Source organism: Oncorhynchus keta, unplaced genomic scaffold (assembly GCF_023373465.1).
Source record: "Oncorhynchus keta strain PuntledgeMale-10-30-2019 unplaced genomic scaffold, Oket_V2 Un_scaffold_584_pilon_pilon, whole genome shotgun sequence".
NCBI classification, from domain to species: Eukaryota; Metazoa; Chordata; class Actinopteri; order Salmoniformes; family Salmonidae; genus Oncorhynchus; species Oncorhynchus keta.
In genome coordinates this window covers 71,578-98,378 of record NW_026290969.1, presented here as the reverse complement: position 1 = coordinate 98,378, position 26,801 = coordinate 71,578, and the positions used below count along the sequence as shown (strand labels likewise).

The following is a 26,801-nucleotide window of genomic DNA, read 5'->3' as shown; positions in this document are numbered from 1 at the left end:
ACTGTCTTGGTGTGTTTGGACCATCCTAGTTGTCCACATAAACAACAAACTAGAAACTTGACGCTCTCAACCTGCTCCACTACAGCTCCGTCGATGAGAATGGGGGCGTGCTCGGTCCTCCTTTTCCTGTAGTCCACAATCATCTCCTTGGTCTTGGTTATGTTGAGGGATAGGTTGTTGTTCTGCCACCACCCGGCCAGGTGTATGTGTATATACATACATACATGCATGCATACCACACACAGTCGTGGCCAAAAGTTTTGAATGAAACAAATATATTAATTTTCACAAAGTCTGCTGCCTCTGTGTCTAGATATTTTTGTCAGATGTTACTATGTGATACTGAAGTATAATTACAAGTGTCAAAGGCTTTTATTGACAATTACATGAAGTTGATGCAAAGAGTCAATATTTACAGTGTTGACCCTTTTTCAAGATCTACAATATGCCCTGGCATGCTGTCAATTAACTTTTGGGCCACTGATGGCAGCCCATTCTTGCATAATCAATGCTTGGAGGTTGTCAGAATTTGTGGGTTTTTGTTTGTCCACCTGCCTCTTGAGGATTGACTGCAAGTTCTCAATGGGATTAAGGTCTGGGGAGTTTCCTGTCCATGGACCCAAAATATCAATGTTTTGTTCCCCAAGCCACTTAGTTATCACTTTTGCCTTATGGCAAGGTGCTCCATCATGCTGGAAAAGGCATTGTTTGTCACCTAACTGTTCCTGGATGGTTGGGAGAAGTTGCTCTCTGATGATGTGTTGGTATCATTCTTTATGTTCTGTGTTCTTAGGCAAAATTGTGAGTGAGCCCACTCCCTTGGCTGAGGAGCAACCCCACGCATGAATGGTCTGCTTTACCGTTGTCATGACACAAGGCAGATGCTAGCGCTCACCTTGTCTTCTCTGAATAAGCTTTTTTTCTGGATGCCCCAAACAATCAGAAAGGGGATTCATCAGAGAAAAATACGTTACCCCGGTCCTCAGCAGTCCAATCCCTGTACCTTTTGCAGAATATTAGTCTGTCCCTGATGTTTTTCCTGGAGAGAAGTGGCTTCTTTGCTCCCCTTCTTGACACCAGGCCATCCTCCCAAAAGTCTTCACCTCACTGTGCGTGCAGATGCACTCACACCTGCCTGCTGCCATTCCTGAGCAAGCTCTTTTCTGGTGGTGCCCCGATCCCGCAGCTGAATCAACTTTAGGAGACAGTCCTGGCGCTTGCTGGACTTTCTTGGATGCCCTGAAGCCGCCTTCACAACAATTGAAACGCTCTCCTTGAGGTTCTTGATGATCCGATAAATAAATTGTTGATTTAGGTGCAATCTTACAAGCAATATCCTTGCCTGTGAAGTCCTTTTTGTGCAAAGCAATGATGATGGCACGTGTTTCCTTGCAGGTAACCATGGATGACAGAGGAGGAACAATGATTTTCTAAGCACCGCCCTCCTTTTGAAGCTTCCAGTCTGTTATTCGAACTCAATCGGCATGACAGAGTGATCTCCAGCCTTGTCCTCGTCAACACTCACACCTGTGTTAACGAGAGAATCACTGACATGATGTCAGCTGGTCCTTTTGTGGTAGGGCTGAAGTGCAGTGGAAATGTTTTTGGGGGATTCAGTTCATTTGCAATGCAAAGAGGGACTTTGCAGTTAATTGCAATTCATCTAATCACTCTTCATAACATTCTGGAGTATATGCAAATTGCCAACAAACTGAGGCAGCAGATGTTGTGAAAATGTGTGTAATTCTCAGCTTTTGGCCACGACTATGTGTGTGTGTGTGTGTATATGTATAGTATTCTAGTCATGGCTTATCCTATATAACTGCTGCTGTAATCACCTTTTCTATTCATATACTGTATATACATATTTATATTGTGGACATTGATAGTTCAGATACTGCTTGTTGTTATTTCTACTTGTGTGTTTTATTGCTGCATTGTTGGAGCTGGACATAAGTATTTTGCTGCACCTAGGATAACTTTTGCAAATCTGTGTATGTGACCAATAAACTTTGATTTATAAGCTCTATCATGTTTTCAGTTTTTTTGTTTTTTTGCTCACCATCATAAATGATACGTGTTAAACTCTGTTTGTGCTTTTTTTTCAAGGAAACCAATTGACAACCTGACCCCAGAGGAGAGGGATGCCCACACTGTTTTTTGTATGCAGCTGGCAGCCAGAATCAAACCACGAGACCTAGAGGACTTCTTCTCAGCCGTGGGGAAAGTCAGTATTCGCAGTTTACAGTTCACAAACTTAAAAGTAGATTGCATTATCTTTGCCATACGAAATAATTCAGACTTTATTTTGACAGAAGTTAGCTAATGGTCATTAGGAAGGTGCTCACTCTTGACACACTATTACTATTGTGTCCCCTGTAGGTGAGAGACGTGAGGATGATCTCTGACAGAAACTCCAGGAGGTCAAAGGGCATTGCCTACATTGAGTTTCTGGATGTGAATTCAGTCCCGCTGGCTATTGGCTTAACTGGTCAGAGACTTCTAGGAGTGCCCATCATCGTACAGGCCCCTCAGGTAGTGGATTTAACCTCTTACAGCCCCCCTACTTTGTGCAATTTCCGCCTGAAGACATACCCAAATCTAACAGCCTGTAGCTCAGGCACAGAACCAAGGATATGCATATTCTTGGTACCATTTGAAAGAAAACACTCTGAAGTTTGTGTACATGTAAATTGAATGTAGGAGAATATAACACAATAGATCTGGTTTAGATAAAACAATGAAGAAAACCATACGTTTTTTATTTTTGTATCTTTAAAATGAACAAGATCAAACAAACATTCAGATAGGATTATGGGGACAATTTCAGTGAAAAATATGAGGGCAACAGTACTTGTGCAAAGTTTCAGAATGATAACTTCCAAAATGAGTGTGCTACATTTATCATGAAGTCACCCAGGTGTCCCACACAAGTAGCCCAAATGTACCCAAGTGACGGTGAAGGTATACATTTTGAAACAAATAACTATATACAAAATACCAAAATGGTATTCTAACACCCCCCAAGAATTGAGAAACATAAATAAAACATAATTATTATTGATTGATTAAAAAATATATATATACATTTACAAAATAACATGGGTAACTATTTACACACTTTCAATATTTGGAAGACCCTCAGTCCTAACAAATCAATTTATATAGCCCCAGCCTAAAATCCCAAACAGGAAGCAATGCAGGTCCCATTCAGAGTCAGTGTCACTGTGAAAGAAAATGTTCAGTTAGAATAGTTTCACATATCAACAGGTATAATAAACATATATATATATATATATATATATATATATATATATATCCTGCTAGATCTACTGTCTCTATATTATGCCAGACCAGCTGTATCTACTGTCTCCATTTCACTTTGGCCATTGATGAGGAGAGGGCAGGACCACAACAGCCTCAAATAGGCTATTTCATGTGGGTTGGGGTGGGGCGGCAGACACACGCATCTCACATTTCATGACATTACATGTTTGTATATTGCTTCTAAAATTTGAAAAAAATCACAAATAATATTTTATATTATTAATTTCAAACAAGGGCATTAGCATGATAAGAACTTACCAGTCCAAAACTATGTCCGATCCCATTAAAAAAATATTCCTTCAATCGCTAAATGAATCGTCCAACAACAATCTGTCTCACCTTCCCAATCAATTTATTCTAAAATTGTGTGTACATCTGTATATTTAGATTTAGCTTTCCCTGACTTAGTCGCCATAATGATTGATGTATAAACAGCTGAATCTGCGCGTTCACCAAACAATGCAATGCGTAATGTGTTTCTCCTTCCGGTATGAAAATGCAATAGCACATGACTCTCTTTACGCTGGAGCTTACTACATGGGTTGGTCTTGCAACACATAAACATAGCCAATGAGCTGAGCTAAACGGCAATACGCTATCTACCCAGCTAGATTTCAAGACGATCAGTGGTCATTGGGTTAAAAGACAGTCAATCAACAAAACAGCGGGAAAATCATTGGTGCACAATGTCATGACTTGTCTTCAAATCGGTTTCTTTCAGTCAATACGTCCCGCGAAATGGCCCATCAGGTTTGATTGTGTTACAAACAAACCAGTTGATCGCAGTGAAACCAAGCATGACTGGAAAAGTCACGTTCTATGTGGGTTATTTACCTGGAATGTGTCGTCGAAAATGGAATGAGACGGAATTCACGACACAAGCAGTTCACAAAATGTTTTGTGTTAGGCTATTAAAAAACGATTTTATCAAACAAAAGATAATTCATTGTGTAACAATGAGCATTGGAATTGCAAACAGACAAATAAACTTTATTTTAATGCAGTTTGTGATTATGTTACGCCTGTGCTGGTTAAATTTATTTTTATGGGGCTCTATGCTCAGATAATCGCATCATATTCTTTCGCAGTAAATCCTTTTTTAAATCTGACAACGCAGTTGGATTAGCAAGATTCTAGGCTTTCGATACATGTGAGACACTTGTATTTTCATGAATGTTTAATATGACTTTATGTAGCGATCACCGTATGTTGTGGAATTTCAGCCCACTTTTGGGTTCCGTGCGCAGAGGTTAACTATAATATTTAGCATTGATGGAATTATTATATGTGATGTCACCTTTCACCGCTTACTTGGCAGATGGCATAGAATCACCATTTTTTTGTATGTGTGCAGGCTGAGAAGAACAGAGCTGCAGCAATGGCCAACAACCTTCAGAAGGGTAATGCTGGCCCTATGCGGCTGTATGTGGGCTCGCTACACTTCAACATCACAGAGGACATGCTGCGAGGTGTCTTCGAGCCTTTCGGAAGAGTAAGGAGGAAACACCATTACTTATCAATTACATTTTAACCTCCTTTTACACTCACTCTTGTATCTTAACTGTTTTCCTTAACAGATTGAGAGCATACAACTGATGAATGACAGTGAAACTGGACGATCCAAAGGATATGGTTTCATCTCGGTAAGTTCCTGATTTTAGACTTGCAATAGATTAGGGTGTGTGCCATTTAAGTTAGCTGATTCACGCTGTATTATTGTAGTTTGCAGATGCAGAGTGCGCCAAGAAGGCCCTGGAGCAGCTGAATGGCTTTGAGCTGGCCGGGCGGCCCATGAAGGTTGGTCACGTGACGGAACGCACCGAACCCTCCACCGCCAGCTCCTTCCTGGACAACGACGAGCTGGAGAGGACAGGCATTGACCTGGGCACCACCGGGCGCCTGCAGCTCATGGCCCGGCTGGCAGAGGGTGTGATATTAACTGCTGCTGTTTTTGAGTGGATGTAGTTTGGTCTTTTTGGTGCTCAAAATTGCCATTTAGGTTTGTCAGCAGTAAGTGAAAGTTGAGCTTACTAATCGATATGTCTTCCTTAGTGCTGAAATCTAAAACTGATTTGGTCAACCAAGGTGTTACTCCAGTTGACTTCTATAATCGCTCCAGTGTGTGCTCAAGGTGTTTTGAATAGCTTTGAACAGACTTGATGCTAATGAATAGTTTGTTTCCCTCAGGTACTGGTCTTCAGATCCCCCTGGCTGCACAGCAGGCTCTACAGATGAGTGGTTCCATCCACTCGACTCCAATCCACTTCAACATGGCAGCTGGTACAGGTAGGCTCATTATCCATGTGGAATGAACTACTCACTTGCCTCATCTAAGAACACTGCAGACTCCTCAAAGGAGAGGCAGTTGAAGTTTGAGCTTTTTGATACCTCATTCAAATGTGAAATTCACCACTAAATTTGCTTTGGCTATTGATCATGAATCTCATTCTAAAGGTAGGTAGCAAAGGAAAGCGGTCACACCTGCTTTGGCAGGATGATTTCCAGTTACCTTTTTGCTCCTCCCTTAATTTGGTTTGTGACGTGTCAGAAAACAGTGCAAAGAGGGCTAACATTATCTGGAGATTAAGTGTGTTAACATTATCTGCATCCATGACCACCAATATGTGATAATCTCAAATGAACTGCCGTAAGACTTATCTTTTCTCACTATCATTTCTCCTTTTAATGATCTCTTTCACATGTATCCAATAGATCTACATGTAAACACTAAAGGCCAATCTGGCATTGCCACCAACACTCATTATGAGGTATGTTAATCACTTCAACATCCTGCCAGTCTCTGATGAGAGTCGGTCTCTGAGAAAGCTGTTTTTTCACTCACTATGGCCCTGCTTGAAAAGAGCACATTGAATATCATGGGAAACGTGTACGAAACCCAGAAATGTGTTAACATCATTCAAGTCAACCTGTGTGTTGTTTTGACTTGCCAAAGCCAGCAGTTTGTCTTGCTAAGTGAAGGGACTCTTCAAACTTATGTAACACACTACAATATCACAGTACCATGTTAGATGTGAATGCTGATATTGAACTAGCATGCAGATAACCATTGCTTCTCTAATATTGTGTGCCTAATGCTATGGCTGTCCCCCTCTAGCACATAGGCTTAATGTGCACTGCAGTGTAGTAAGTCAATGGTCTTCATCCATTGTGCATCGTTCCATCCTCACAACCTTTTCTAACTGAAGTGAGTCTTTAATTTCTCTTCTTCTAATCTTTTAGACATACAAGCCAGCCTGAACCCACCACCTGAAGGTGAATGTGAAAGAAAGTGTACAGCTTCTCAAATCTGCACATTATTTAATGCTCATCTAAAATAAATAATTTTGTTTCAAGTTCTCATGTTTCAAACCGGAGAGAGCTCTCCAATGGTCCTTTTTTCTTGTATTGGTGGGTATGCATGACAGCAATGATTTCAAACATTTTATTTTTGTTTAAGCCAAATGATAAAATTCTCAAGCTGTGCGTTTTCATCTTCCCTGGTGTTCTTGTGTGTAACTACATTGTCCAAATGTGCATTGAAATGACACAGGAAAAACTAGTCCTGTACATTGAGATGTATTCATTGGGGGGGATGGAAAGGATTGTCAATCTGATGTTCTCAGTTGGAAGCAGGGTTGGGGTCAATTAATGCCATTGAAATTCCAGTCGGTCTAGGAACTGATGTTCAATTCAACAGACAGGAATTAATCTGCACTTGACAGCAGCTCTGGTAAGAAGGACCTCTGTTAATGATACTGTCATCTCCTTTTACAGCTCCTGCAACCCTTTCACTGAATCTGGCTCCAAGCATGAACCAGGCCATGACCCTCTCAACGCAGCCACTGGCTACGCACTGCCTACAGCTGTCCAACATGTTCAACCCTCAGTTGTGAGACACTACTTTTAACCTTATCATTTCATGATGAAAGGAAGCATTGTTTTAGATCTTTAATTTAATTCACTGAACTAAATTCATAAATGCATTCCCAAATATAAGATTAGGATAGAAATGGGAAAATACTGAATGATTGTAAAGTAATTAATATGCCATGTTTCTGGGAGCCCAAAAGTAATTACTTTAATGTTAATGTAACTGATCATTTCCTGAAGCTGGGTTAGGTCAGATGAGTTTGTGATGAATGGCTTGAAATTACCTGCCTCTTTTCCAGGGAAAAGGAACCTGGCTGGGATGTCGAGATTCAAGATGACGTCATTGAGGAGTGCAACAAACACGGTGGAATTGTCCACATATACCTTGACAAGAACTCCCCTCAGGTAATCCACTTTTGAAATGCACTTTGTTGTGTCTCTGACTGATTAAATTATGACAGGCTACTTTATCAAATCGATTACCTAACGTTTGATTGATTACATGATTGAATTAAACCATGCAACAATTAGCTCGTTAACCTCTCTAGGGTATGTGGGATGCTAGCGTCCCATCTGGCCAACATCCAGTGAGGTTGCAGAGCGGCAAATTCAATTACAGAAAAGCTCATTATAAAAATTCAGAAGACAAAACATATTTTACATAGGTTTAAAGATGAACTTCTTGTTAAACCAACCACAGTGTCATATTTATAAAATGCTTTTCGGCGAAAGCATACCTAGCCCAGAACATAGCCCAGTTAGAAGTGTTACAAAACTCAGAAATAGAGATACAATTAATCCCTTACCTTTGATCTTCATAGAAGAAATTCATTTACATTTACATTTAAGTCATTTAGCAGACGCTCTTATCCAGAGCGACTTACAAATTGGTGCATTCACCTTATGACATCCAGTAGAACAGTCACTTTACAATAGTGCATCTACATCTTAAAGGGGGGTGAGAAGGATTACTTATCCTATCCTAGGTATTCCTTAAAGAGGTGGGGTTTCAGGTGTCTCCGGAAGGTGGTGATTGACAACGCTGTCCTGGCGTCGTGAGGGGGTTTGTTCCACCATTGGGGGGCCAGAGCAGCGAACAGTTTTGACTGGGCTGAGCGGGAACTGTACTTCCTCAGTGGTAGGGAGGCGAGCAGGCCAGAGGTGGATGAACGCAGTGCCCTTGTTTGGGTGTAGGGCCTGATCAGAGCCTGGAGGTACTGAGGTGCCGTTCCCCTCACAGCTCCGTAGGCAAGCACCATGGTCTTGTAGCGGATGCGAGCTTCAACTGGAAGCCAGTGGAGAGAGCGGAGGAGCGGGGTGACGTGAGAGAACGGAGGAGCGGGGTGACGTGAGAGAACTTGGGAAGGTTGAACACCAGACGGGCTGCGGCGTTCTGGATGAGTTGTAGGGGTTTAATGGCACAGGCAGGGAGCCCAGCCAACAGCGAGTTGCAGTAATCCAGACGGGAGATGACAAGTGCCTGGATTAGGACCTGCGCCGCTTCCTGTGTGAGGCAGGGTCGTACTCTGCGGATGTTGTAGAGCATGAACCTACAGGAACGGGCCACCGCCTTGATGTTAGTTGAGAACGACAGGGTGTTGTCCAGGATCACGCCAAGGTTCTTAGCGCTCTGGGAGGAGGACACAATGGAGTCGTCAACCGTGATGGCGAGATCATGGAACGGGCAGTCCTTCCCCGGGAGGAAGAGCAGCTCCGTCTTGCCGAGGTTCAGCTTGAGGTGGTGATCCGTCATCCACACTGATATGTCTGCCAGACATGCAGAGATGCGATTCGCCACCTGGTCATCAGAAGGGGGAAAGGAGAAGATTAATTGTGTGTCGTCTGCATAGCAATGATAGGAGAGACCATGTGAGGTTATGACAGAGCCAAGTGACTTGGTGTATAGCGAGAATAGGAGAGGGCCTAGAACAGAGCCCTGGGGGACACCAGTGGTGAGAGCGCGTGGTGAGGAGACAGATTCTCGCCACGCCACCTGGTAGGAGCGACCTGCCAGGTAGGACGCAATCCAAGCGTGGGCCGCGCCGGAGATGCCCAACTCTGAGAGGGTGGAGAGGAGGATCTGATGGTTCACAGTATCGAAGGCAGCCGATAGGTCTAGAAGGATGAGAGCAGAGGAGAGAGAGTTAGCTTTAGCAGTGCGGAGCGCCTCCGTGATACAGAGAAGAGCAGTCTCAGTTGAATGACTAGTCTTGAAACCTGACTGATTTGGATCAAGAAGGTCATTCAGAGAGAGATAGCGGGAGAGCTGGCCAAGGACGGCACGTTCAAGAGTTTTGGAGAGAAAAGAAAGAAGGGATACTGGTCTGTAGTTGTTTACATTGGAGGGATCGAGTGTAGGTTTTTTCAGAAGGGGTGCAACTCTCGCTCTCTTGAAGACGGAAGGGACGTAGCCAGCGGTCAGGGATGAGTTGATGAGCGAGGTGAGGTAAGGGAGAAGTTCTCCGGAAATGGTCTGGAGAAGAGAGGAGGGGATAGGGTCAAGCGGGCAGGTTGTTGGGCAGCCGGCCGTCACAAGACGTGAGATTTCATCTGGAGAGAGAGGGGAGAAAGAGGTCAGAGCACAGGGTAGGGCAGTGTGAGCAGAACCAGCGGTGCCGTTTGACTTAGCAAACGAGGATCGGATGTCGTCGACCTTCTTTTCAAAATGGTTGACGAAGTCATCTGCAGAGAGGGAGGAGGGGGGGGCAAAGAGCTTCCTAGGGTTAGAGGCAGATGCTTGGAATTTAGTGATTTACTCAAATGTTCCTTTTGTTTGAAGTCTCTTTATATCCAAATACCTCTGTTTTTGTTAGCGTGTTTTCTTCAGTAATCCACAGGCTCAAACTCAGTCAATCAAACAAAAAAATCCAAATTGTATCCATAAAGTTCATAGAAACATGTCAAACGATGTTTATATTCAATTCTCAGGTTATTTTTTAGCCTAAATGATCTATAATATTTCAACCGGACAATAACGTCATCAATATAAAAGGTAAACAAGAAATGCGCCTGAAACTCGCGTCACGTTAGGGTCCACTCGTTCAGACTGGTCTTACTCCCTCATTTATAAGAATACAAGCCTGAAATGATTTCTAAAGACCATTGACATCTATTGGAAGGCATAGGAACTGCAAATGGAGTCCTAAGTCAATGGATACTGTAATGGCATTGAATAGAAAACTACAACAAAAAAACGACTTCCTGAATGGATTTTTCTCAGGTTTTTGCCTGCTAAATCAGTTTTGTTATACTCAGACACTATTTTAACAGTTTTGGAAACTTTAGTGTTTTCTATCCAAATCTACCAGTTATATGCATATCATATTTTCTGGGTCCGAGTAGCAGGCCGTTTAATTTGGGCATGCTTTTCATCCAAAATTCAGAATGCTGCCCCCTACCCTAGAGGTTAACCTCTTGAATCTAGGGGGCACTATTTTGTCAGGACAAGATGCTAGAATATGCTTGACAGTTTAGGATAGAAAACACTCTAAAGTTTCCAAAACTGTAAAAATATTGTCTGTGAGTATAACAGAACTGATATTGCAGGTGAAAGACTGAGAAAAATCCAATCAGGAAGGGACTCTTATATAGAAAGCTCTGCGTTCCTATGTGTCCCTATTGAGCAGTGAATGAGATATCAACCAGATTCCTTTTTCTATGGCTTCCCTAATGTGTCTAGTGTCACAATACATAGTTTCAGGCTTTTATTTTGAAAAATGAGCCTGAACGTCAACGGTCAGCTTAAGTCTCTGTGTTTAGTGCGTAAAGGACAAATGCGGCCATTTTTTCTCTCTCTCCTACTAAAAATCCACCAGTCCCGGTTCATATATTATTATTAGATATTTGAAAAACACCTTGAGGATTATAAACTACGTTTGCCATGTTTCTGTCGATATTATGGAGTTAATTTTGAAAAATTTTCGCCGTGGTAGTGACCCTTTCCGGATGATTTCTCAGCCAAACGTGAAGAACAAACGGAGCTATTTCACCAAAAAAATATATATTTTTGGGGAAAAAAGGAACATTTGCTATCTAACTGGGAGTCTTGTGAGTGAAAACATCCAAAGCTCATCAAAGGTAAATTATTTAATTTGAAATCTTGCTTGTTTGTAGGTGACCAAATACTTATTTTCCACCATAATTTGCAAATAAATTAATTAAAAATCCTACAATGTGATTTTTTTTTTCATTTTGTCTGTCATAGTTGAAGTGTACCTATGATGAAAATTACAGGCCTCATCTTTTTAAGTGGGAGAACTTGCACAATTGGTGGCTGACTAAATACTTTTTTTGCCCCACTGTAAATGATCACACAGAATTACATATACACAGGATGGAGCATACATCGATTACAAATCATGTCATAAAAGAAAGTCCCTAGCGGACTAAACCGATATGACAGCTGATTTAAACAAAGAAAGGGGGTTGGGTTTGAATGAAAGGGAGGGAAGACTGAGGAACAAAAGGATTGGGTCCTTGAGAAGCTATGCTGCCATAAATACAGAATCTTATGAATTCTAATAACTGCCCATTCGGATAAGGAAAATGCAAGATATATATTTACACTGAGCTGTGCTTCGATAGATGGAAGACTGGTTTGCCCAGCAGAGATCGCCCTTGTCCTTTGAAGAATATTTCTGGTTGTAGGTCGGATATGTTGTACCCTGTCGTTCTTATTAGGAGATTCTGTCCCTTCCTAGGCCACGTACGGTTACAGCTGCAGCTGATACATCCTAGAATGGTGCTTGCCTACGGAGCTGTGAGGGGAACGGCACCTCAGTACCTCCAGGCTCTGATCAGGCCCTACACCCAAACAAGGGCACTGCGTTCATCCACCTCTGGCCTGCTCGCCTCCCCCCCCTTAAAAGATTTAGATGCACTATTGTAAAGTGGCTGTTCCACTGGATGTCATAAGGTGAATGCACCAATTTGTAAGTCGCTCTGGATAAGAGCGTCTGCTAAATGACTTAAATGTAAATGTAGAAGTCGAGTTATCATTTCTTTAGTGAATGAGTTCAAAGTTAATTTTGCCATAATCAGCTCGCACCGTTTTAAACGTATGGACACCAGTCCTCACGTCATCGAGAACCTAAGTTGACTTCCATCAACTGGCTTTTGTATTGGGGGAGAGAAGGGGGTGTGTTTCATAGTTCTCAACCAATGTAATTTTCACTTGGGCGTGGCCACTGAGTGAGTATAGTTTACTTTATGAAAACAATTCTCTCATTTAGAATTTAAAATTACGTTTTATATTTAAACATTTTAAATTGCACAACAATTCCATGTGCATCTGTTAACTAGAATGTGTAGCCTTTCCAAGATACAATCTGTCGTCCTATCATCAGATATCATGTCTAATACACCAACTGATCTGACGACATATTCTTTAAGTACCAACGGACACTTTCAACTGGTTGGATTACAGAAATATTGTACCTTTCCCCAACCTTTTTAATGTTAACAATGGGCTTTCCAAGAGTCCATTCTGTAGGGTGGAGAGAAGGGAGAAATGTATTTATGGCGGTCATAAACCTACAACAGGGCAACTTTATGACAACTTTATAGAAGTGGATAGGTCTGAGGTGGTCTAGCAAATTGCGCACTTTGCAAATAAATGATAAATGCAGTTACCATTTCTTTGTTTTCTATTATGGTTTAATTTTACATTTACATTTAAGTCATTTAGCAGACGCTCTTATCCAGAGCGACTTACAAATTGGTGCATTCACCTTATGACATCCAGTGGAACAGCCACTTTACAATAGTGCATCTAAATATTTTAGGGGGAGGGGGGGGGTGAGAAGGATTACTTATCCTTAATGTAGAAATGTATGTTTCTACTTTTTTACCTATCAAATGGTCTGTTGCAGATTGATAGTTTACCCTTACCTTCTTCCTTTCCTTTTTAGGGCAACGTGTACATGAAATGCCCGACAATCCCAACAGCAATGGCTGCAGTGAATGCGCTACATGGGCGGTGGTTTGCTGGTGTGTATCCTTGTACCAATGGATTATGTATGGTCATTTTGTAAGTCGCTCTGGATAAGAGCGTCAGCTAAATGACTTAAATGTAATGTAATGTCATTATTTTATATTTATACCTTGCATTTAAATCAGTTATGTTTGTGGCTAGGGATGGTGGGAATTAACCAAAATGAAAGTACCATGTTTAGGGAATTTTTGCTGCTGATTTGTAATCTGTAGCTAGATTGTGTTCTTTTGAACTCTCAGGTTTCTACATTTAATACATGACTAATTCATATGTATTTGACAAGTATTGATGAAATGTTTTTTTTTCTCTCTCTCTGTAGGTAAAATGATCACTGCAGCGTTCGTACCTTTTCCGACCTACCATAACCTTTTTCCTGATTCGGTAACTGCAGCCCAATTATTGATGCCTGTGCGGCAATGATTCTGCCATGCATGGGGTAGATGTCACAATGCCTGTTGGCTTCAAGAATGTACATCATTTTTGCCAATATTTTGGGATCTTATTGAACACAGTAGCAAATTACTGTACCAATCCACCCTATCATCACGCAATGTTTTCTTGTTCAGTCTGACAGCTATTAGGCTAAGCTTGAGTTCTTCTGTAGTCACACATTTCTGTAGCTGCAATCCAAAGTCCTATGTATTTGTCATAACCTGGTTTACAACAGCTGGTCTTATTCTCTAAGTTGGTGTTTATGCAACCCCATCTCCTGCTTTATAATTATACTGTTTAAATATAGAGTAAACCTGCATCTGTAGAAATTGTATTCCTACACAGTTACACCATGGGTATGGTACTGATTTGATAAATCAATACATTTAGCAGTACAGAACTGGTCAATAGATTTAGAAGTTTTGTGCTTCAGATAGTCTTGACTTTTCTCAACTCACAATTCAATCCCTTAGGACAGCACTACTAACTCCCATGAATGCCAATTATGAAACCAGCATCAAATCATTCCTAACTTTTGTCAACAGCATCTTATGAGAATTGCTTGACAGTGATGCATTCTGCTAATAACCATTTTAAGGAGTCACTTGGGATTGACTCTGAGGAGAATGTGAAATGTCACTGGGTCCCCTAAGCCCCCACGATAAGATGTTTATCTGTAGAACTCTACAGGTCCCAAGTCAGCAGTGATCTGTTGAGAGCCTGCAGACTTCACTAATAAACATGAACTCGTACCCAAATGTTGGTCCCTTTACTGTACCTTGGTTCTTGACATTTAGGCTGGGACCCTTGAGTACATCATCCTATGTATGCATCTTATGTTTTATCACCAGTGGGTGACTTGTTTTCTACACCAGTGACTATAAGAAACCCTTCAGCCCCCTTCAAAGAGGGGTAAGACATTTCTCATCCATTTTCAAGGAACCACAATGGTTAACAGTAGCCATGTGTTCTTTATCATGATCTTTTTCTTGATTAATTTCATAGCACATCTGTACTTAATGCATCTTCCTTTATTGTGTTTTGGAGACAACGCTACTATAGTGTCTGCTCTTCACACACCTTAGAGGTAGCAGTGAGAGATAGGTAACAGGTTCATCGTTGGTGTTCGGTTCTCTGGTTCTTCACCAGAGGCCACAGGGATGACTAGCAACTTCTCCTCCCCCAGTGGGCGAAGAGACTTCTTTGAGGAGGCTTTGTTCAAGAACCTTGCATTTGTTCTGTTTGGCCTTGTTATTAACTATATCAATGGGACCTTGTTGTACACCTTCTTCACCAATGTGACCTTCCACAGCGACTCCAGGTACATCCTGTACATGCAGCTGATCATCAATGACAGCATCAAGATGTCTTTCATTGTGCTCTTGCTTGTCATGTCATATGTCTGCCCTTTCCTAAATGTGTCCGTGTGTATAATTCTGATTCTAATAGGAAGCAACACTCATAAGAATGCTCCTCTGAACTTGGCAATCATGTCTATTGAACGCTTTGTAGCCATCTGTCATCCTTTACAGCACCCTCTGATCTGCACAGTGAGTAGGACCTATGCGCTCATCGCCTGTATTTGGGTTGTGGGGGCCATCCCTGGGTTCATAAATGTCATTATCGCCTTTGTCTTAAAGCCTTTGTCATTTTTCTCTACCGGTAGGATGTGCTATCATCAGAATGTCTTTGACTCAGTTCACAATTATAACAGCAACTATGCCGCCAATATCCTTTACATGTGCTTTGTGTGGATCACATTGATCTACACTTACTTTAGAGTGATGCTTTCAGCCAAAGCTGCAACCTCAGATCCAGTTTCAGCCAGAAAAGCCCAGATTACTATACTACTGCATGGGGTGCAGCTGCTACTCTGTATGCTGTCCTACATCACTCCTGTCATGGACACTACCCTCATCATCCTCTTCCCCAACTTCCGCTCCATCATACTGTTCTGCAATAACATCATAACTAACATGTTACCCCAGCTGCTCAGCCCTCTCATCTACGGTCTACGAGATCAGAAGTTTAAGAAGCACATGAAGGGTTCTCTTCTTTGTATGAAAACCAATCCGGTGGTGAAACCTAACTGAAACCTAAAGCACTCAGGGCTTATTCAGTGGGGTAAACCAGTGCAACATTTAGAACATTGCAACTAGACATTTCTACTGCACTTACATGAATGTTGTCAGGTGCAGTGCTCCACTTGTTGCATGATACCTGCAGTTGAAAGGGCCAATGGTGAAATAATGTAGTCGTGAGTTTAAACGTGTGCAATTATCGCTATACTGCACACCTAAGTAATAAACCATCTGCTCTGTAATCTGGTATTGCCCTTTATCAAGCACAGCAGGTAATGCTTATTGCTTACATACAGAACATTTCATTAAATTGTGTTACTGACCATTAATGTGTTACTTTTAAATGCAGCATGAGCCAAGGTGTTTCAATTTGTACCTATCGGTTCATTTGAATGTCTCCATGATGTTATTATTGGAACATTCAGAAACTATTCCCATCTCAATATGATCCCCTCTTGCCTCTAGTTTGTTTTCACCTTTGAAAGATCCCATTGGGGTATTAGGCTATTATCAACATGAACTACTTCTCCAAGGAATTAGTCACATCACAATCCTTACCAAAATTTCACACATCAATATTCTATTGTTTTGAACTAATCATTGCTCTATAACAGAGAAATTGAAGGGGATTTCATTCCACGGATCCACAACAAATGAGATGTGATACACAGGTTTAAATCACAAAAGATGACTCTTCCTTACATTTTAACACTGGTAGAATAAACATAACCCACTGCAAACAGCATGATTTGATTTTCACATATGCACAACTGTTCAAAAGTTTGGGATCACTTAGAAATGTCCTGGTTTTTGAAAGAAAAGCACAAAGTGTTCCATTTAAAATAACTAAATTAAATTGATCAGAGTAGACATTGTTAATGTTATAAATGACTATTGTAGCTGGAAACAGATGATTTTGAATGGAATATCTACATAGGCGTACAGAGGCCCATTATCAGCATCCATCACTCCTGTGTTCCAATGGCACTAATTGATCATTAGAAAACACTTTTGCAATTATGTTAGCACAGATAAACTGTTGTGCTAATTAAAGCAGCAATAAAACTGGCCTTTAGACTAGTTGAGTATCTGGAGCATCAGAATTTGTGGGTTCGATTACAGGCTCAAAATGGCTAGAAACAAAGCCCTTTCTTCTGAAACTCGTCAGTCTATTCTTGTTCTGAGAAATTGCCAAGAAACTGAAGAACTCGTACAACGCTGTGTACTACTCCCTTCACAGAACAGTGCAAACTGGCTCTAACCAGACTAGAAAGAGGAGTGGGAGGCCCCGGTGCACAACTGAGCAAGAGGACAAGTACATTAGAGTGTCTAGTTTGAGAAACAGACACCTCACAAGTCCTCAACTGGCAGCTTCATTAAATAGTACCCGCAAAACACCAGCCTCAACGTCAACAGTGAAGAGGTGACTCCAAGATGCTGGCCTTCTAGGCAGAGTTCCTCTGTCCACTGTGTTCTTTTGCCCATCTTAATCTTTTTTTTTATTGGCCAGATATGGCTTTATCTTTGCAACTCTGCTGCGAAGACCAGCATCCTGGAGTCGCCTCTTCCAGGCCAGTCCTAAGATAAAAGACTAAAGGTAACAGACAAAATTAGCAAGCCTGTGAGCTATCTAGTGATTACCTCCTCCCTCCAACTGTACTACGAACCTGAGGCACAGCAGACATGTAGTAGCCTGCCTGCTGGTAGGAGTCGATAACTGGGCTGGGCATGGTCCCGACGGTGCCCAGCCTCTTCATGTACTTGTTACTCCCCTCCTCGCACTGGGCTAGAGCCACATACAGCGGCTTGGTGGCCATGATGGGGCTGTTCATCTCGTTCACCTTAGTGATACATCATTGGATGGCTACTTATGATAAAGTATGGGTATTACTACTTTGGCACCTGTGATGGTGATGTAAGGGGCAAACTCCTTCCTGAGTTTCGCAAGTTCTTGATGTACAAATTGACCGACTGAATCAACACAAAACACTTCTTCCAATTAATTTAGGTTAAAGACATTTTTCTTCATGACACAGGTGTGTGCATTTCCCCATAGTACCTGATAGTGGTGGATGCGTTCCTGTTTCATCAGCTTAAACTTCCGTTTCAGCTCCCCCTGTCGCGCAATCCTCTTCTGAGCATGGCTCGCGTACAAAACTCGACCAGGAATAAGTTCTTTCACATTCATCTCCTCAACTGCCTAAAAGCAGTCAAAGTCGACTCAGAAAGCCCAATTTTAAATGTCATGTTCCCAATTTTCACATTATAATGACATCATGCTGGTTGATGAAGAGATGACACATAAGGGAGCAACTTCAGGGTAGTATTGGTTTCCATAGTTTACAAATCCAAGAGACCGGCCCCTTTCTTACATCATCAACCGCACACTGAGGGTCCTGCCTGGGATACCAAGAACAGAAAGAAGCTTATACAGTGCCTTCGAAAAGTGTTCAGACCCCTTGATGTTTTCTACATTTTGTTACGTTACAGCCTTATTCTAAAATGGATTAAATAAAACAAAATCATCAGCAAACTACACACAATATCCAATAATGTCAAAGCGAAAACAGGTTGACATTTTTGCAAATGTATTAAAAATAAAAACAGATACCTTATTTACATAAGTATTCAGACCCATTGCAATGAGATTCGAAATTGAGTTCAGGTGCATCCTGTTTCCATTGATCATCCTTGAGATGTATCTACAACTTGATTGGAGTCCACCTGCGGTAAATTCAATTGATTGGATGTGATTTGGAAAGGCACACACCTGTGTATGTAAGGTCCCAGAGTTGACAGTACATGTCAGAGCAAAAATCATGCCATGAGGTCGAAGGAATTGTCCGTAGAGCTCAGAAACGGGATTGTGTCGAGGCACAGCTCTGGGGAATGGTACCAAATAAGCTTCACCTTCCAACAGGACAACGACCCTAAGCATAGGCAACACAGGAGTGACTTCGGGACATGTCTCTGAATGTCCTAGAGTGACCCAGCCAGAACCAGGACTTGAACACGATCGAACATCTCTGGAGAGACCTGAAAATAGCTGTGCAGTAACGCTCCCCATCCAACCTGACAGAGCTTGAGAGGATCTGCAGAGAAGAATGGGAGAAACTCCCCAAATACAGGTGTGCCAAGCTTGTAGTGTCATACCTAAGAACAATCAATACTGTAATCGCTGCCAAAGGTGCTTCAACAAAGTACTGAGTAAAGGGTCTGAATACTTTTGTAAATGTGATAAAAGTATTTAGTCAGCCACCAATTGTGCAAGTTTTCCCACTTGAAAATTACAGGCCTCTCATCTTTTTATCATAGGTATACTTCAACTATGACAGACAAAATGAGAAAAAAATCCAGAAAATCACATTGTAGGCTTTTTAATGAATTTATTTGCAAATTATGGTGGAAAATAAGTATTTGGTCAATAACAAAGGTTTCTCAATACTTTGTTATATACCCTTTGGCAATGACAGAGGTCAAACATCTTCACAAGGTTTTCACACACTGTTTCTGGTATTTTGGCCCATTCCTCCATGCAGATCTCCTCTAGAGCAGTGATGTTTGGGGGATGTTGCTGGGAAACACGGACTTTCAACTCCCTCCAAAGATTTTCTATGGGGTTGAGACTGGCTAGGCCACTCCAGGACCTTGAAATGCTTCTTACGAAGCCACTCCTTCGTTGCCCGGGTGGTGTGTTTGGGATCATTGTCATGCTGAAAGACCCAGCCACGTTTCATCTTCAATGCCCTTGCTAATGGAAGGAGGTTTTCACTCAAAATCTCACTATACATGGCCCCATTCATTCTTTCCTTTACACGGATCAGTCGTCCTGGTCCCTTTGCAGAAAAACAGCCCCAAAGCATGATGTTTCCACCCCCATGCTTCACAGTAGGTATGGTGTTATTTGGATGCAACTCAGCATTCTTTGTCCTCCAAACACAACAAGTTGAGTTTTTACCAAAAAGTTATATTTTGGTTTCATCTGACCATATGACATTCTCCCAATCTTCTTCTGGATCATCCAAATGCTCTCTAGCAAACTTCATACGGGCCTGGACATGTACTGGCTTAAGCAGGGGGACACGTCTGGCACTGCAGGATTTGAGTCCCTGGCGGCGTAGTGTGTTACTGATGGTAGACTTTGTTACATTGGTCCCAGCTCTCTGCAGGTCATTCACTAGGTCCCCCCCCGTGTGGTTCTGGGATTTTTGCTCACCGTTCTTGTGATCATTTTGAGATCTTGCGTGGAGCCCAAGATCGAGGGAGATTATCATTGGTCTTGTATGTCTTCCATTTCCTAATAATTGCTCCCACAGTTGATTTCTTCAAACCAAGCTGCTTACCTATTGCAGATTCAGTCTTCCCAGCCTGGTGCAGGTCTACAATTTTTTTTCTGGTGCCCTTTGGCAGCTCTTTGGTCTTGGCCTTGGCCATAGTGGAGTTTGGAGTGTGACTAATAACAAGTTCAAACAGGTGCCATTAATACAGGTAACGAGTGGAGGACAGAGGAGCCTCTTAAAGAAGAAGTTACAGGTCTGTGAGAGCCAGAAATCTTGCTTGTTTGTAGGTGACCAAATACTTATTTTCCACCATAATTTGCAAATAAATTAATTAAAAGTCCTAAATTGTGATTTTCTGGATTCCCCCCCCCTCATTTTGTCTGTCATAGTTGAAGTGTACCTATGATGAACATTACAGGCCTCTCATCTTTTTAAGTGGGAGAACTTGCACAATTGGTGGCTGACTAAATACTTTTTTGCCCCACTGTATATGACACATGTTCATGTTGTCAATGGACCCGTCCATTTTCTTGATAAAAATGTTTCCAGCTCCAGACTTCCGTAGCCCTGGTAGGTCGACCCTTGAGGACCTCATCGTTCATTGTATCCAGAGCACATTCCGCAGAAAAAAAAAGTAAAAGTAAAGACATCCACTGCATCAAACATCAGCTCAACACACAAATGTCCACGAATAAACTAATATATTTAATTGGTTTAATCATTGGAATATTAATCAATTAGCAGGATTAATCTTGCCATCCAGCTGATCAAAGCAAATATCAAAGTATACTTCAATGTAGTTGACCTTTGGAGTGGCTCTAGTTAGAGACAGACAAAGCTCTCATATGGTGTCAGTTACCATCAGCTTATGTCTATTTGTCCATGATTGATACGTAGTAAAATTCTGAATAGAAAAATAATATTACCATCAGTGGGCTGCTGGAAGTTGATGTAGGCTTATCCTAGGGACCTGATAGTGATGACATCATGACAAACGAAGATGGACATGATGGGTCCAGCAGTAGAGAACTTCTGGTAGAGTATGGCCTCTGTGACATCAAGGTGCAGGTCCCCTATGTACTGGGAGGACAATGGGTATGATTAACCAGTGCTGTCCATCCTGTAAACATGGAGAGAGTGAAGAAGATAGAGACTGAAAATGGCAGACAACATAATTCAAACTGACGTTGAGTTGGAGACTGTTTTGCACTATTTCATTGACTGCTATCTTATATGACGTTACTAAGCCTCTTACAGATTTAGGCTAGTTCGTTTATCTGACCTGGAACTTGAGACACATGGTCTGTCTCTTGGGTGGGGGTGGAAGGGGAGGTGTCACCTGTGGCACATAACGGAATTGACGAGCTGAGGATCAGAATGGCCTATCAAGCCTAGTGTGGCAACTCTGTTATGTCTGAACTGGTTGTGTGAGGTCTATGCTAGCACCTGCCCTCCATAAACATTTGAGTAATGTTACACAACAATGTCTGAACCTCACAAATCACCAAACACTACTTCATTAACCTATTTAACTCAGTGGTTGTTTCCAGTGAGTTTGGTGGGAAAGTGACATTTGAAAGCTAAATTCCTTGTCTTTTTGGAAGTCGAACTCAAATCTTACAGCTGGCAATGTCATAAGAGTCCCCCCTCCCCAGTCTCCTCACCTGTTTGAATCTTATACAAAACAAATACAAATCATATATACGGTACCAGTCAAAAGTTTGGACACACCTACTCATTCAAGGGTTTTTTTTTTTTACCATTTTCTACATTATAGAATAATAGTGAAGACATCAAAACTATGGAATCATGTAGTAACCAAAAAAGTGTTAAACAAATCTAAATGTTTTTTAGATTCTTCAAAGTAGTGTTAGAGTTGCGTAAATTCGAATCTGGTATCAGGATACTATGTATTTTTTCCAATCTCACACATCATAATAGTTTAAATTTAGTAACTTACATCAAACAGGTGTCTCACAAAACTACATTTGGATAACTCCAATTGCAGAACTTTAGTTTTTCACAACAGGTGTCTGCTTACCCTTTTTAGTTGACCGGTCAGGATTTGTGAGACACACCGTCCGATGACAGTACTGGCCAATCGGCTTGCACACCAATGTCCAGCGATGTCCTTTTACCAGAACACGTCGGGGTCACCATGTTAGAGTTGCGTAAATTCGAATCTGGTATCAGGATAAATATGACAATGAGTCACCGATTGTATACTATGTATTTTTTATTAGCTAAGCAATAAGTGGTAAATGCAATTTTCGTATATACGGGCTCTCTGTCCCACCTCGCAGGGCAAACAGAGAACTGACGTGTTCCTGACAAAGATATTATAATATACCCTGATGACAGTAGTAGTTCCTGCTTCCGAGCCGGCCTGTCAGAGTAGAGACTGGGCGTGGTTTAAACTTGCTCAGTCTATTGCAGGCGCTCAGGCGGGTCCCCGACTCTTGGCGCTTCTGTTGATAGATGTAACTGTTGCTGTGAATAACATCCATGTGCTCATGCTCGATACCGTTATCTCGCACCTGGCTCCTGTTATCTTTCAAAAGACCGCTTGTTCTCGCAACACCCCGACCTGAATGTGCTCCCCCCCCAATTCATTTAACAGTTCCTGTCTTGTGTATTTTTCCATCATGAGAAAGGCCCATGGCCTTGAAACTGTTAATGTTTCAAGTCAGCTATGTTGCATAACACATACATACATCCACACAAGCCAACAACAGATAATATTCAATCACATATATGGTAACGGGTTATAGTGCATAACACAGAAACCTCATAGTAGCCACCCTTTTCCTTGATGATAGCTTTGCACACTCTTGGTATTTTCCCACTAAGCACAAACCAGATAGGGTGGCGTATCACTGCAGAATGCGGTGGTAGCCATGCTGGTTAAGTGTGCCTGGAATTCTAAATAAATCAAACAGTGTCACCAGCAAAGCACCATCACACCTCCTCCTCCATGCTTCACTGTGGGAACCACACATGCGGAGGTCATCCGTTCACCTACTCTGCGTCTCAAAAAACACGGCAGTTGGACCCAAAAATCTCAAATTTGGACTCAGGCCAAGGGACAGATTTCATTTCCTGTAGCGTTTCTCATGAGAGACAGTTTCATCATAGCGCTTGATGGTTTTTCAAATCAAGGTTTATTTCACGTGCGCCGAATACAACAGGTGTAGACAATACAGTGAAATGATTACTTACAGGCTCTAACCAATAGTGCAAAAAATTTATTAGGTGAACAATACGTAAGTAAATAAATAAAACAGTAAAAAGACAGGCTATAAAAGTAGAGAGGCTACATACAGACACCGGTTAGTCAGGCTGATTGAGTTAGTATGTACATGTAGATATGGTTAAAGTGACTATGCATATATGATAAACGGAGAGTAGCAGCAGCGTAAAATAGTTTTTTTTTGGGGGGGGGGGTGCAAATAGTCCGGGTAGCCATTTGATTACCTGTTCAGGAGTCTTAGATAGAGGAAAACAAGTCTAGATTTAACTTTAGCCTGCAGCTTTGATATGTGCTGAGAGAACAGTGTACCGTCTAGCCATACTCCCAAGTACTTGTATGAGGTGACTGACTACCTCAAGCTCTAAAGCCTCAGAAGAAGTAAACACATCTGTGGGGAGAGGGGCATTCTTCTTACCAAACCACATGACGTTCATTTTGGAGGTGTTCAGGACAAGGTTAACGGCAGAGAAAGCTTGTTGGAAACTAAAGAAAGCTTTGTTGTAGAGAGTTTAACACAAAATCCAGGGAGAGGCCAACTGGGTGTAACACTATCAAATCAAATCAAATGTATTTATAGAGCCCTTCGCACATCAGCTGATATCTCAAAGTGCTGTACAGAAACCCAGCCTAAAACCCCAAACAGCAAGCAATGCAGGTGTAGAATCACGGTGGCTAGGAAAAACTCCCTAGAAAGGCCAAAACCTAGGAAGAAACCTAGAGAGGAACCAGGCTGTGGGGTGGCCAGTCCTCTTCTGGCTATGCCGGGTGGAGATTATAACAGAACATGGCCAAGATGTTCAAATGTTCATAAATGACCAGCATGGTCGAATAATAATAAGGCAGAACAGTTGAAACAGGAGCAGCAGCACGGCCAGGTGGACTGGGTACAGCAAGGAGTCATCATGTCAAGTAGTCCTGGGGCATGGTCCTAGGGCTCAGGTCCTCCGAGAGAGAGAAAGAAAGAGAGAAGGATAGAATTAGAGAACGCACACTTAGATTCACACGGGACACCGAATAGGACAGGAGAAGTACTCCAGATATAACAAACTGACCCTAGCCCCCTGACACATAAACTACTGCAGCATAAATACTGGAGGCTGAGACAGGAGGGGTCAGGAGACACTGTGGCCCCATCCGAGGACACCCCCGGACAGGGCCAAACAGGAAGGATATAACCCCACCCACTTTGCCAAAGTACAGCCCCCACAACACTAGAGGGATATCTTCAACCACCAACTTACCATCCTGAAACAAGGCTGAGTATAACCCACAAAGATCTCCGCCATGGCACAACCCAGGGGGGCGCCAACCCAGACAGGGTGACCACATCAGTGAATCAACCCACTCAGGTGACACATCCAAGGACGGCATGAGAGAGCCCCAGTAAGCCAGTGACTCAGCCCCTGTAATAGGGGAAGAGGCAGAGAATCCCAGTGGAAAGAGGGGAACCGGCCAGAGACAGCAAGGGCGGTTCGTTGCTCCAGAGCCTTTCCGTTCACCTTCCCACTCCTGGGCCAGACTACACTCAATCATATGACCCACTGAGGAGATGAGTCTTCAGTAAAGACTTAAAGGTTGAGACCGAGTTTGCGTCTCTGACATGGGTAGGCAAACCATTCCATAAAAATGGAGCTCTGTAGGAAAAAGCCCTGCCTCCAGCTGTTTGCTTAGACATTCTAGGGACAATTAGGAGGCCTGCGTCTTGTGACCGTAGCGTACGTGTAGGTATGTACGGCAGGACCAAATCAGAGAGATAGGTAGGAGCAAGCCCATGTAATGCTTTGTAGGTTAGCAGTAAAACCTTGAAATCAGCCCTTGCTTTGACAGGAAGCCAGTGTAGGGAGGCTAGCACTGGAGTAATATGATCAAATTTTTTGGTTCTAGTCAGGATTCTAGCAGCCGTATTTAGCACTAACTGAAGTTTATTTAGTGCTTTATCCGGGTAGCCGGAAGGTAGAGCATTGCAGTAGTCTAACCTAGAAGTGACAAAAGCATGGATTAATTTTTCTGCATCATTTTTGGACAGAAAGCTTCTGATTTTTGCAATGTTACGTAGATGGAAAAAAGCTGTCCTTGAAATGGTCTTGATATGTTCTTCAAAAGAGAGATCAGGGTCCAGACTAACGCCGATGTCCTTCACAGTTTTATTTGAGACAACTGTACAACCATTAAGATTAATTGTCAGATTCAACGGAAGATATCTTTGTTTCTTGGGACCTAGAACAAGCATCTCTGTTTTGTTCGAATTTAAAAGTAGAAAGTTTGCAGCCATCCACTTCCTTGTGTCTGAAACACATGCTTCTAGCAAGGGCAATTTTGGGGCTTCACCATGTTTCATTGAAATGTACAGCTGTGTGTCATTGGCATAGCAGTGAAAGTTAACATTATGTTTTCGAATGACATCCCCAAGAAGTAAAATATATAGTGAAAACAATAGTGTTCCTAAAACGGAACCTTGAGGAACACCGAAATATACAGTTGATTTGTCAGAGGGCAAACCATTCACAGAGACAAACTGATATCTTTCCGACAGATTAGATCTAAACCAGGCCAGAACTTGTCCGTGTAGACCAATCATCTGCATATAAATAGATGAGAGCTTCCTACTGCCTGAGCTATGTTGTTGATGTAAATTGAGAAGAGCGTGGGGCCTAGGATTGAGCCTTGGGGTACACCCTTGGTCACAGGCAGTGGCTGAGACAGCAGATGTTCTGACTTTATACACTGCACTCTTTCAGAGGTAGTTAGCATACCAGGCCAAAGACCCTTCAGAGACACCAATACTCCTTAGAAGTTACAAGTATGGAATGGTCTACCGTATCAAAAGCTTTGGCCAAGTTAATAAAAAGAGCCGCACAACCATTGCTTAGAATCAAGGGCAATGGTGACATCATTGAGGACCTTTAAGGTTGCAGTGACACATCCGTAACCTGAGCGGAAACCAGATTGCATACCAGAGAGAAAGCCAGTCAGTTGATTATTGACAACTTTTTGATAAACAGGGCAAAATGTTTGATGAAAATGTTTGATAAACAGGGAAAAATAGAAATAGGCCTATAACAGATAGGATCAGCTTGTCCTCCCCCTTTAATAAATAAAGGACTAACCGTGGCTGCCTTCCAAGCAATGGGAATCTCCCCAGAGAGAAGACAGGTTAAAAAGGCTAGGGATAGGCTTAGCGATGATAGGGACAGCAACCTTAAAGAAGGGTCTAAACCATCTGACCCAGATGGTTTTTTGGGGTCAAGTTCAAGGAGCTCCTTTAGCACCTTGGACTCAGTGACCGCCTGCAGGGAGAAACTTTGTAGCGGGGCAGGGGAAAAAGAGGGAGCTGTCACCTTTGGCACCAGTTGTGAAACTGGGCTGCACTGGTTTTCCATCAACCCAGCTCGAATTTCAGAATTCCATTTGAGCCATCTCAAACTTGGCCCTAATTTTAAATGCCAATGGGATCAAGGCTTTGGAGTCACTATGGCATGGTGTGTGGTCCTCCCGCTACAACTCTTCAGGAAAGCGAGCTGTTTATTAGGCTACAGATAAATAAGGGCTAATAAATTATGAACTTCCCA

General features: G+C 42.2%; 2 protein-coding genes across 9 annotated transcripts in view; both read left to right on the top strand.

The window, feature by feature from the left end:
• Nucleotides 1-14,379, top strand: part of LOC118361440 (RNA-binding protein 39-like) — a 28,440-nt gene extending 14,061 nt beyond the window's left edge. For 6 of the 8 annotated variants that reach the window (XM_052517172.1, XM_052517171.1, XM_052517174.1 and 3 more), the window contains 11 exons: nt 2,110-2,227; nt 2,383-2,535; nt 4,682-4,819; nt 4,905-4,970; nt 5,050-5,254; nt 5,515-5,613; nt 6,568-6,600; nt 7,102-7,216; nt 7,497-7,602; nt 13,107-13,185; nt 13,509-14,379. In XM_052517172.1, coding sequence (XP_052373132.1) covers nt 2,110-2,227; nt 2,383-2,535; nt 4,682-4,819; nt 4,905-4,970; nt 5,050-5,254; nt 5,515-5,613; nt 6,568-6,600; nt 7,102-7,216; nt 7,497-7,602; nt 13,107-13,185; nt 13,509-13,609 — 1,213 coding nt within the window. In that variant the 3' untranslated portion in view covers nt 13,610-14,379. Of the gene's footprint in view, nt 1-1,395; nt 1,577-2,109; nt 2,228-2,382; nt 2,536-4,681; nt 4,820-4,904; nt 4,971-5,049; nt 5,255-5,514; nt 5,614-6,567; nt 6,601-7,101; nt 7,217-7,496; nt 7,603-13,106; nt 13,186-13,508 lie in introns of all 8 variants that reach the window. The other 2 variants (XM_052517178.1, XM_052517173.1) reach the window with 2 other exon arrangements.
• Nucleotides 14,380-14,547: 168 nt separating this feature from the next.
• Nucleotides 14,548-16,025, top strand: or90j1 (odorant receptor, family 90, subfamily J, member 1). Its single transcript, XM_035741375.1, has one exon. The coding sequence runs from the start codon at nt 14,782-14,784 to the stop codon at nt 15,712-15,714; it is 933 nt and encodes a 310-aa protein (XP_035597268.1). The 5' UTR covers nt 14,548-14,781; the 3' UTR covers nt 15,715-16,025.
• The last annotated feature ends 10,776 nt before the right edge of the window (nt 16,026-26,801 follow it).

Coding starts and splice junctions, on each gene's coding strand:
- or90j1 (XM_035741375.1), top strand. CDS start 14,782: ATGACTAGCAACTTCTCCTCCCCCAGTGGGCGAAGAGACTTCTTTGAG.